Here is a 12,895-nt window from a genome sequence, read left to right as displayed (position 1 = left end):
GCTTCACAATCCTTGATCTGCTACATGAGAGGAAGGTCAAATTAACAATTCCAGCTTTCACAAAAAGAGACGCATAGCTGTAAGAGGACAGCACATGTACAAGATGGATAGCTAACATGAGGGTTCATGTGGAATGCCTAATTCAAAGGCTCAAACGGTTTAGAATCATCTCACAGACACAACCAATCAAACTCTCATCTAAAATGGACAAAATACTTTGAATCTGTGCTGCCCTGTGTAACCTGCGTGGCGATATCATTCATGAAGATGTTGAATGAACTGGCCAGTCAAATGCCATTCACATGGTCGATTTCCCAATATGAATTAAAGTTATGTGTCAAAAGTTACGTTAAATACATTTCAATTAATTCTATAACAACTGAACTTAATTATTTGTTTTACATACTCATTAATATAAATTAAAATAAAAAAATAAAGAAAAATTCTACAATACTGTGACTGTTGATGCATTAAGTCAGGTATTTTAATTGAAAAACAAGTTGCTAATAGTAACTGCAAACAGGAGAGACATCAGACTACATACTAAAGAGCTGCATATAAACTCAGCAAAAAAAGAAATGTCCCTTTTTCAGGACCCTGTATGTCAAAGATAATTCGTAAAAATCCAAATGACTTCACAGATCTTCATTGTAAAGGGTTTAAACACTGTTTCCCATGCTTGTTCAATGAACCATAAACAATTAATGAACATGCACCTGTGGAACGGTCGTTAAGACACTAACAGTTTACAGACGGTAGACAGTTAAGGTCACAGTTATGAAAACATAGGACACTAAAGAAGCCTTTCTACTAACTCTGAAAAACACCAAAAGACAGATGCCCAGGGTCCCTGCTCATCTGTGTGAACTTGCCTTATTTTTATTTTTTTATTTTTTTATTTTACCGTTATTTTACCAGGTAAATTGACTGAGAACACGTTCTCATTTGCAGCAACGACCTGGGGAATAGTTACAGGGGAGAGGAGGGGGATGAATGAGCCAATTGTAAACTGGGGATTATTAGGTGACCATGATGGTTTGAGGGCCAGATTGGGAATTTAGCCAGGACACCGGGGTTAACACCCCTACTCTTACGATAAGTGCCATGGGATCTTTAATGACCTCAGAGAGTCAGGACACCCGTTTAACGTCCCATCCGAAAGACGGCACCCTATACAGGACAGTGTCCCCAATCACTGCCCTGGGGCATTGGGATATTTTTTTTTAGACCAGAGGAAAGAGTGCCTCCTACTGGCCCTCCAACACCACTTCCAGCAGCATCTGGTCTCCCATCCAGGGACTGACCAGGACCAACCCTGCTTAGCTTCAGAAGCAAGCCAGCAGTGGTATGCAGGGTGGTATGCTGCTGGCATGCTGCAAGGAGGCATGAGGACTGCAGATGTGGCCAGGGCAATAAATTGCAATGTCCGTACTGTGAGACGCCAAAGACAGCACTACAGGGAGACAGGACGGACAGCCGATCGTCCTCGCAGTGGCAGACCACGTGTAACAACACCTGCACAGGATCAGTACATCTGAACATCACACCTGCGGGACAGGTACAGGATGGCAACAACAACTGCCCGAGTTACACCCGGAACACACAATCCCTCCATCAGTGCTCAGACTGTCCGCAATAGGCTGAGAGAGGCTAGACTGAGGGCTTGTAGGCCTGTTGTAAGGCAGGTCCTCACCAGACATCACCGTCAACAACGTTACCTATGGGCACAAACCCACCGTCGCTGGACCAGACAAGGCTGGCAAAAAGTGCTCATCACTGACGGGTCGCAGTTTTGTCTCACCAGGGGTGATGGTCGGAATCGCGTTTATTGTCGAAGGAATGAGCGTTACACCGAGCCCTGTACTCTGGAGCGGGATCTATTTGGAGGTGGAGGGTCCGTTATGGTCTGGGGCAGTGTGTCACAGCATCATTTGACTGAGCTTGTTGTCATTGCAGGCAATCTCAATGCTGTGCGTTACAGGGAAGACATCCTCCTCCCTCATGTGGTACCCTTCCTGCAGGCTCATCCTGACATGACCCTCCAGCATAACAATGGCACCAGCCATACTGCTCGTTCTGTGCATGATTTCCTGCAAGACAGGAATGTCAGTGTTCTGCCATGGCCAGCAAAGAGCCCGGATCTCAATCCCATTGAGCACGTCTGGGACCTGTTGGATCGGAGGGTGAGGGCTAGGGCCATTCCCCCCAGAAATGTACAGGAACTTGCAGGTGCCTTGGTGGAAGAGTGGGGTCACAGCAAGCACAGCAAGAACTGGCAAATCTGGTGCAGTTCATGAGGAGGAGATGCACTGCATTATTTAATGCAGCTGGTGGCCACACCAGATACTGACTGTTGCTTTTGATTTTGACACCCCCCTTTGTTCAGGAACACATTGATCCATTTCTGTCAGTCACATGTCTGTGGAACTTGTTCAGTTTATGTCTCAGTTGTTGAATCTTGTTATGTTCATACCAATATTTACACATGTTAAGTTTGCTGAAAATAAATGCAGTTGACAGTGGGAGGACATTTCTTTTTTTGCTGAGTTTATTTGTCACTCAATGAGTTTGCCTGCCTGATGCTCTTCAACAATAAATGGCAGCAAAAAAAAGTGTAAAGTAGAATGCCTTCAACCTCAGGACAGCCTCTGCTCAGAACTGTGCATCATAGGGAACAGGGATGACAAATTGCTTGGACAGAGTCCAGATGAGCACCTTACTTTCTCTAAGTCCTGTGCAAAACATACCAATTTGCAGCTGCATGTAGTAGCCACGTGGCCCATGTGGTTGCAGTTGGGCTGTGCCCTCCACCACCTGCACATCACAGGCTTTCCCACTGAAGACATCATCCAGAGAATCACTGGCCTTAACAATGACGGGACACCTGATCGCCAACAGCTCCTTGGAGTTCAGCACTCAGTCAGGGCCATGGCTCTTCAACCCTGACAACAGTGCCTCTGTGGTCAACAGAGTATCCACAGTCTGCTAGCCACTGGGTGGCCATCAGCACATTATCTTTCCCGTAGCATGTGGCTGCATTCCCTTGGAACCTGGGATACAGATGCTTCTGGAGAAACTTAACAGGGTTGTTGGATTCCCTGACAGGGAACTTCTTGGCTGAGCTTGCAGTAAATCAAAGCTTACTTGAGTCATGCCACAAGTGTGAGGCACTCTGCTCCTTTGTGAACTGTTCCAAAGCAGTCGACTGGGTTGGGTCAAGTTTCACAAAGTCATTGTAGAAGGACAGGCACTTCTGCCAGTTGTAATTGACATGCTCTCCATGTGGCTGGGAAAGAGTAGAGAATCTATATTAAGTTATTATATGGAGTTAGAAAGCATTGAACAGAGGAGACACACATCAGTTCAAATACATTGAAATGGTATAACCACAAATAAATATTCAAATTTTACCTGGGATGCTACTGGCTGTGATATTATTATCGGTTCAGCATTAACACACTTATAGAGCAGACTCCCCACAGGCAGATTCAGGTGTCTCAGGCTCCTATTCAATTCCTCCTGTGAGTGGAATGCAGGAGTGGGAGGCAGGGGTGGACATTCTGGATGCTTTTCTGCATATTGGTCACTGGCCTTATGGTGTGTAAAGTCGATGCTGTTTAACCGCTTTGGTTCAAGGTTCCTCCGAGTCCCTACATTCCATTGTTGCTGCTCATCTGAGCAGGCTATGCCAGTTAGGTCACTGGACACTGCATTCTGTTGTTACTGCTCATCTGAGCAGGCTATGCCAGTTAGTCCACTGGACACTGCATTCTGTTGTTACTGCTCATCTGTGCAGGCTATGCCAGTTAGTCCACTGGACACTGCATTCTGTTGTTACTGCTCATCTGTGCAGGCTATGCCAGTTAGGTCACTGGACACTGCATTCTGTTGTTACTGCTCATCTGAGCAGGCTATGCCAGTTAATCCACTGGACACTGCATTCTGTTGTTACTGCTCATCTGTGCAGGCTATGCCAGTTAGTCCACTGGACACTGCATTCTGTTGTTACTGCTCATCTGTGCAGGCTATGCCAGTTAGTCCACTGGACACTGCATTCTGTTGTTACTGCTCATCTGAGCAGGCTATGCCAGTTAGTCCACTGGACACTGCATTCTGTTGTTACTGCTCATCTGTGCAGGCTATGCCAGTTAGTCCACTGGACACTGCATTCTGTTGTTACTGCTCATCTGTGCAGGCTATGCCAGTTAGTCCACTGGACACTGCATTCTGCACCTGTGATAGAATGTATGTTACAAAAAAAGACATTCAGAAAAATCCCATTATTAACAATTGTATGACTGAGGACTATGTGATCAACTTAATCAAAACACATGAAAGTTTCATCATAAACTTACCTTGCTATTGTTCCCAATGAGATGAGACCACGTATGCTTACCATACTTTAGGCATTACCGCCCAATCACAAGGATATTTTACGAACCTTATTCACCCAGAAAAACAATAACACTAAAGAAATGCATGTGACGCTGACATGTTTAAAGACATTGTATACCCTACTCACCTGGACTCCATAAACCTACCTTGCTTCACCAACATGAGATTTGACAGTACACTTACAGATTCCCCACATTAATACAGCAGTTCTGTTGATCCACAAATACATGTTATTAACATAACCAATAAATCATGACATTCTCAATTCAGCTTTCATCCTACAAAATGGTGGTCTAACTGCTATGTTAAGCCTGACTATTTTATCATTCTGTGTCTTGATAAGGCAGTATTGCGCACTTTCATCTATAAAAGGAACAAAGAAAATAAATGTACTTGAGAATCTGCATGCTTGCCTGTGTCTGTATATGTACAGTAGTGACAATACTGTGCATTATACTAATAGGCTATATTCACTATTCAACCATTGTACAACATAGAGTGTGCCATTGTGTCTATCACCTGCTCTGCCCAATGGGACGCTTCTCTCAATGAGACCCTATATCTTCATTAATTTCTCTGCTTCTCTCAATCAGACACTATATCTTCATTCATTTCTCTGCTTCTCTCAATGAGACCCTATATCTTCATTCATTTCTGTGTGTGTGTGTGTGTGTGTAACTGCCTGCTTGCATGCTCCTGAAGGTTACATGCATATCTTTATAGTGTTGGATCAACATACACCTGGAACTGTAATGTGCACTTCTACCATGCTCCCTCCTTGCCCGTGTGGGTTTTCTGTGGGCTGTGTGTTGTGTGTGTGTGTGTAGGTGGAGTATGAGAAGAGAAAGAAGGCTGAGGGTAGGATGGTGAGAGCAGACAGACAGCAGGTGATGGACATGCTCTTCTCCGCCTTCGAGGAACACCAGTACTACAACATCAAAGACCTGGTGGAGGTCGCCAAGCAACCTGTGGTTAGTGTCACACACACACACACACATTCAGCAACCTGTCTGCTCTTCTGCATGATTGCATTACCATAGGTGAGTGTAAGCTGCGAGCTGTTCTGCTCAGCTCTCAAGGATAGATTACACTCCACCACTGTAACCCTCATTCTCCAGGGTGCTTCACAAAGAGACCAGCATGTCCGAGTGAACTATAGTTACCTGAGGCCTGATTAGTCACACATAATAAGTAGGGCAGAATTCCGAACACAGATCTATTATATTTGGAGAAGCGTCAACTGTTACCCACTACCGACATCTAGTGGACATTATCAACTACAACATATTATTATTATTTTTCACCTTCATTTAACCAGGGAGGCTAGTTGAGAACAAGTTCTCATTTACAACTGCGACCTGGCCAAGATAAAGCAAAGCAGTTCAATACATACAACACAGAGAATAAACAAACATACAGTCAATAATACAGTAGAAAAAAAGAAGTGTGTATATATACAGTGTGTGCAAATGAGGTAAGATAAGGGAGGTAAGGCAATACAATAGGCCATAGTGGTGAGGTAATTACGATATTGCAATTAAACACTGAGTGATAGATGTGCAGAAGATGAATGTGCAAGTAGAGATACTGGGGTGCAAAGGAGCAAAATAAATAAATACGGTATGGGGATGAGGTAGTTGGATGGGCTATGTACAGGTGCAATGATCTGTGAGCTCCTCTGACAGCTGGTGCTTGAAGTTAGTGAGGGAGATTAGAGTCTCCAGCTTCAGTGATTTTTGCAGTTCGTTCCAGTCATTGGCAGCAGAGAACTGTAAGGAAAGGCGGCCAAAGGAGGAATTGACTTTGGGGGTGACCAGTGAAATATACCTTCTGGAGCGCGTGCTGCGGGTGGGTGCTGCTATGGTGACCAGTGAACTAAGATAAGGCGGGGTTTTACCTAGCAAAGATTTGTAGATGACCTGGAGCCAGTGGGTTTGGCGGCGAGTATGAAGCGAGGGCCAGCCAACGAGAACATGGCTTTTGACACTAGAAGTAGACAGATGCTCCTTCTAGTTTTCAGAATAAGGGTGCAGGCAGTAGCTGTGTGAACATGGATACTGTAGAGAGTCCAGCCCTGAACTGCCTCTCTCCTATAGACATACAGTGGGGCAAAACAGTATTTAGTCAGCCACCAATTGTGCAAATTCTCCCACTTAAAAAGATGAGGCCTGTAATTTTCATCATAGGTACACTTCAACTATGACAGACAAAATTAGGGGGGAAAATCCAGAAAAATCACATTGTAGGATTTTTTATGAATCTATTTGCAAATTATGGTGGAAAATAAGTATTTGGTCACCTACAAACAAGCAAGATTTCTGGCTCTCACAGACCTGTAACTTCTTCTTTAAGAGGCTCCTCTGTCCTCCACTCGTTACCTGTATTAATGGCACCTGTTTGAACTTGTTATCAGTATAAAAGACACCTGTCCACAACCTCAAAACAGTCACACTCCAAACTCCACTATGGCCAAGGCCAAAGAGCTGTCAAAGGACACCAGAAACAAAATTGTAGACCTGCACCAGGCTTTGGAAGACTGAACTTAGGAACGAAAACAGTGAGTACTGTTTTTGAAAGAAAAGCTATTTTTGTCAATTTAAAATAACATCAAATTGATCAGAAATACAGTGTAGACATTGTTAATGTTGTAAATGACTATTGTAGCTGGAAACCGATAATTTTTAATGGAATATCATTAGTGAAGAGGCGACTCCAGGATGCTGGCCTTCTACGCAGAGTTGCAAAGAAAAAGCAACATCTCAGACTGACCAATGAAAAGAAAAGGTAGTTGATGTATATATATTTACAGAATCAATACCAAAATACTGTCACAGCACCCCTTCAGTCAACCCCATATACATGACATGGTTTGGGCATCATATAGTGCCTTGCAAAAGTATTCACCCCCCTTGGCATTTTTCCTATTTTGTTGCATTACAACCTGCAATTTAAATTTGGATTTCATGTAATGGACATACACAAAATATTCCAAATTGGTGAAGTGAAAAAAAAAACAACGGGAAAAGTGGTGCGTGCATATGTATTCACTCCCTTTGTCACGAAGCCCCTAAATAAGATCTGGTGCAACCAATTACCTTAGTTAGTTAAATAAAGTCCACGTGTGTGCAATCTAAGGGTAACATGATCTCAGTATATGTATATATATATATATACACACACACCTGTTCTGAACGGCCCCAGAGTCTGCAACACCACCAAGCAAGCAGCACCATGAAATAGGAGCTCTCCAAACAGGTCAGGGACAAAGTTGTGGAGAAGTACAGATCAAGGTTGGGTTATAAAAAAACATCCAAAACTTTGAACATCCACAGACCACCATTAAATCTATTGACCACCATTAAATCTACCTGCCAAAAGAGGGCCGCCCACCAAAACTCACAGACCAGGCAAAGGGGTCATTAATCAGAGAGAACCCTGAAGGAGCTGCAAAGGTCCACAGCTGAGATTGGAGTATCTGTCCATAGGACCACTTTAAGCCGTACACTCCACAAAGCTGGGCTTTATGGAAGTGACCAGAAAAAAGTCATTGCTTAAAGAAAAAAATAAGCCAACACGTTTGGTGTTCGCCAAAAGGCATGTGGGAGACTCCCCAAACATATGGAAGAAGGTACTCTGGTTAGATGACACAAAAATTTTGCTTTTTGGCCATCAAGGAAAACGCTATGTCTGGTGGAAAGACAACACCTCTCATCACACCGAGAACATCATCCCCACAGTGAAACATGGTGGTGGCAGCATCATGCTATGGATGTTTTTCATCAGCAGGGACTGGGAAACTGGACAGATTTGAAGGAATGATGGATGTTGCTAAATACGGGGAAATTCTTGAGGGAAACCTATTTCAGTCAGAGATTTGAGACTGGGACGGAGGTTCACCTTCTAGCAGGATAATGACCCTAAGCATACTGCTAAAGCAACACTCAAGTGGTTTAAGGGGAAAAATGTAAATGTCTTGGAATGGCCTAGTCAATCTAATTGAGAATCTGTGGTATGACTTATAGATTGCTGTACACCAGCGGAACCCATCAAACTTAAAGGAGCTGGAGCAGTTTTGCCTTGAAGATTGGGCCAAAATCCCAGTGGCTAGATGTGGAAAGCTTATAGAGACATACCTCAAGAGACTTGCAGCTGTAATTGCTGCAAAAGGTGGCTCTACAAAGTATTGACTTTGGGGGGTGAATAGTTATGCACGCTAAAGTTCTGCTTTTTTGTCTTATTTCTTGTTTGTTTCACAAAAAATATTTTGCATCTTCAAAGTGGTAGGCATGTTGTGTAAATCAAATGATACAAACCCCCCAAAAATACATTTTAATTCCAGGTTGTAAGGCAACAAAATAGGAAAAATGACAAGGGGGTGAATACTTTCGCAAGCCACTGTATAATACTTTAAAGTAATACTTCCATTCCAATCAGATATAATAATTGTAACTAAATGCTTTCAATCCAAATGTAAGGCAGTCGTCGTCGTCTGGTTGGTCAGTGGTCGTGGGACAGATGAGATGCAGCTGAGCAGCAAATAGAGGCAAAGTTCTTCAACGGAACCCAAACCGGCTGCACGCGTAAGCCATCGTGCGCTACCGTGCATAAATGGATTTTGTCCCCCTACACCAAACGCGATCACGACACGCAGGTTAAAATATCAAAACAAACTGAACCAATGACATTAATTTGGGGACAGGTCGAAAAGCATTAAACATGTATGGCAATTTAGCTAGTTAGCTTGCAGTTACTAGCTAATTTGTCCTATTTAGCTAGCTTGCTGTTGCTAGCTAATTTGTCCTGGGATATAAACATTGAGTTGTTATTTTACCTGAAATGCACAAGCTCCTCTACTCGGCAAATTAATCCACACATAAAACGGCCAACCGAATAATTTCTAGTCATCTCTCCTCCTTCCAGGCTTTTTCATCTTGGCATCTACACTTTCATAGTATTACCACGACAACCAGCAAAACAATTAGTCTTTCAATCACCCACGTGGGTATAACCAATGAGGAGATGGCACGTGGGCACCTGCTTCTATAAAGCAATGAGGAGATGGGAGAGGCAGGACTTTCAGCGCGATCTGCGTCAGAAATAGAAAGGACTTCTATTTTAGCCGTTGGCAAAGCAGACGATCGTTGGCGCACGCGAGCAGTGTGGGTGCAATAATTTAATAACATGGATTTCTACATTTATTTTGCGACGCTCGCGTACGCGACGTGTCCGGTTAGCATGTTAGTCCAGAATGTTACTGCGAGAGAGAAGAACAGTGGTTATAACACGAGTAGACTGGTTATAAGTTAGAACATAATCAGTGTGTTAGACATGAGTAGACTGGTTATAAGTTAGAACATAATCAGTGTGTTAGACATGAGTAGACTGGTTATAAGTTAGAACATAATCAGTGTGTTGTTAGACATGAGTAGACTGGTTATAAGTTAGAACATAATCAGTGTGTTGTTAGACATGAGTAGACTGGTTATAAGTTAGAACATAATCAGTGTGTTGTTAGACATGAGTAGACTGGTTATAAGTTAGAACATAATCAGTGTGTTGTTAGACATGAGTAGACTGGTTATAAGTTAGAACATAATCAGTGTGTTGTTAGACATGAGTAGACTGGGCTAAAGGGACTAATTTCTCGATCTCCAGGCCGTCTATGAAGAATGTCATGAAGGAAATGATGCCATCCTCACGGAAGTCGAGCAGACCAACCATACCATCTGGGTTCATACACCTGTAAAAAACTAGGAGAGTGAGTGTAAGTGGATGAAGAGAAATTTGGTCATTGAAATTTCACACGTTACTCCATTTTTTAATTTTTTTTAGCAAGCTCATAACTGTTGAATTTCGTAGGCCTGGAACTCCATTCCTCCAAAGGTGTCATCACAGCTTGACTGAGCCCAAATAGTTGATGTGATGTGAGGAATGCATGTGTAGCTGAATTTGCCGTAGCCAGTAGTAGATGTATAGCTGTAACTAGTAGTTACCTGGTAGTTCTTCATGTTGCCCATGATCTTCTTGATCTCCTCCTGAGCTCCAGCCATGAAGGGCTTCTCTCTGTCTGGGTTATTCTCCTCCAGCTTAGCCTTGATCCTGCACACACCCCCACACACCTTCAACAACTGCTTTCCATTTCAAATAAGGATATTTTCATCTACATAAGTACAGTCACAGTTTTGAGGGGCATACAGGGAGACTGATGGGTCTAGCCTGTATCAATCCTAGCACACCCAACACATGCACAGACACCCGTCACTAACACACTCACGCCTTCATGTAGTCCTTGATGTAGCCCTTGTATGAGTCCTTGGTGAAGGATGTCTCCTGCAGTTTGTGGTTGAGAACGATGTCCACTCCATTGACTGTGCTGGACTCGCAGCCGTCATCCTGCACCTCCGCCGACGCATTTGCCCCCAACAGACAGTCATCGATATTCTCCGTTCTACTAACCATCTGAGGGGAGGAGGGGGAACACCAGAGGAAGATGGGAAGGAGGGAGGAGAGTGAGTGCTGAATCACTCTGGTTGGGTCCCATTACTGTCAAACATCGTATTCTATTTCAGGACCATCTGATAGGACTTGTCTATGTAAACTCAGGCATAATGCAAAACTATGAGTTGAGTTAAGATGATACCCAAGTCAATAAGTGGCTCCAAATCTTAATACACCTCACCACCACAACTCAGAGAGCTTATACCTGCAATGGAGACGCACCTTTCCCTCTACTTCCAATAACATCCCAGTTGGTGATTCTTTGATCTTGTAAATGTCAGAGAACATTTCATCCCCTGCAATAAAACAAAATGAATAGTAACCACATTAATAGTTCACAGTCACAAGGTTACATTGTTGTCAGGTAGTTTGCCTTGGGCCTCTACAGACTTCCCCAGGCCAGGTACTGCTGCTGCCGGCTAACATAGCTGAGCTTGCCCACTAACCCTATTTGTTAGACGGCTGACAGACATACTAGCAAGATCTGCTAGGTTTACAATGTTAATATAACTGGATTAGAAGCATAACATTAAGATACTAGTATGTGTGCAAATGGTTAGTATGTGGATAATCGTCGAATGTACAGTTCAACCATTGAGTGATTGATAGCGTTTGCTGTTAGTTGACAGTGCCTTTTGACAGCTGACAAATCTGGCATCGCGCGCATGATACACAAGCAGCTGCAGGCTGACTAACTAACAAGGTCCACATATCCCAGTACCGTAAACTGCACCTGTTTTGCATCGCGATAAGTAAATATTCTCATTTGGTTACATTACCAAACATTCCTTTTTTCTTAAAAGCCCCGGCGTGTGTAATAGTAAAACTGTTTATAGTAAAAACATACACAGCTGAGGTTACGTGTGGCCCTGTACAATGCCTCAAACCTTTTGCATTTGCTTTCAGCTCCCCAACCAGAAGGTGGGATATAGGTGTCGTATTTCTTTGTGCAATTTCCAGCTATGAAACAATATCAGAAAAACTTTTAAAACAGTTACTGCAGCATTTTTCTGCTATAAATCGTAACTCGCACATGTGCTCATGATTTACTTTTTACTATTTTTATTCGCAAATGCGAATGTAATTCTCGCATTGTAGAGCCCTACAAATTGACCACCCATCAACGTGGCTGTTGAAATACACATTCTTACAAGCCAATACTTAAATCTACCCGCATTTGGCAAGCGGCAGGTGTAAATTTTATGCCCGATTTTCTTTTGCTGCGGGTTCAAAGGTTTTTAATTTGCTTAATGCAACAAACAATGCACTCTGGAGCATTACACATTCATGCTTACAACACCTGGTATTCTCAGGCAGTGTTGACAACTTAGCGACAAATATTTAGCGAGTATTCAGACCCCACTAGAGACAAATTTTCAAAAAAAGCGACTAGCGACAAATCTAGCGACTTTTTCTGGTGTTATTGGAGACTGACGTGAAAGCACTTATCGTTCTTACTCTTCTCAACAAGCAGCGGGTGCTACCGTGGGTCCCAAAGCGGCCCAGTCCTCGCGCTGCAGTCCTCGCAGGAGATGTTCACCCCTCCGCGTCGATTGCAAATGAATCTCGCATGCGGGAAGCCGCCGCTGGCTGATCCCGCCCTGGTTTACATTAAACATTTTTTTTTTACCTGAATTAGGGCCAGACTAGTTACCATAATTTTCTCACATTGCCATTGACAGTTTTTTTCTATTGTCTCTTTTTGGTCCATTTAGATTGTTAATGTAGATTGTATACAAACAAAATGTAAAAAAATGTATGGTTAAAAATGTTCATGTTTTACTGTGACTTGTTGTAGGCTCCTAAGTGGACCATAAGGTTAAAAACAAAAACTATTTAAGAAAAACTAAATTAAAAATTAAAAATGTTAAATTAAGTAACTCTGCCAGAGTGTCTCTTTTGGGTCACCTTTGCCGGTCCCAAGTCCGGAAAAAGGAGGAGGGTTGGATTTGTAACATAAAAAAATAATCGACAGAAGAAAATTAATTTGTAGTTCTAAACA

General features: G+C 43.0%; 1 protein-coding gene across 2 annotated transcripts; it reads right to left on the bottom strand.

The window, feature by feature from the left end:
• Window positions 1-456: 456 nt before the first annotated feature.
• Window positions 457-12,440, bottom strand: LOC129816494 (translationally-controlled tumor protein homolog). Of its 2 annotated transcripts, XM_055871044.1 has the most exons (6): window positions 12,352-12,440; window positions 11,116-11,189; window positions 10,670-10,854; window positions 10,389-10,494; window positions 3,412-10,135; window positions 457-3,286 (listed from the first exon to the last, which is right to left on the bottom strand). In XM_055871044.1, the coding sequence occupies exons 2-5, from the start codon at window positions 11,179-11,181 to the stop codon at window positions 10,091-10,093; spliced, it is 402 nt and encodes a 133-aa protein (XP_055727019.1). In that variant the 5' UTR covers window positions 11,182-11,189; window positions 12,352-12,440; the 3' UTR covers window positions 457-3,286; window positions 3,412-10,090. The 2 variants fall into 2 exon arrangements, with proteins under 2 accessions (XP_055727019.1, XP_055727020.1); XM_055871045.1 differs by lacking the exon at window positions 12,352-12,440 and having other exon boundaries at window positions 11,099-11,189.
• Window positions 12,441-12,895: the final 455 nt, after the last annotated feature.

This window comes from Salvelinus fontinalis, chromosome 19, assembly GCF_029448725.1.
Source record: "Salvelinus fontinalis isolate EN_2023a chromosome 19, ASM2944872v1, whole genome shotgun sequence".
Classification (NCBI taxonomy): Eukaryota; Metazoa; Chordata; class Actinopteri; order Salmoniformes; family Salmonidae; genus Salvelinus; species Salvelinus fontinalis.
Note: the sequence above shows the minus strand (reverse complement) of the source record. Positions and strands in the feature narration are given on the sequence as shown.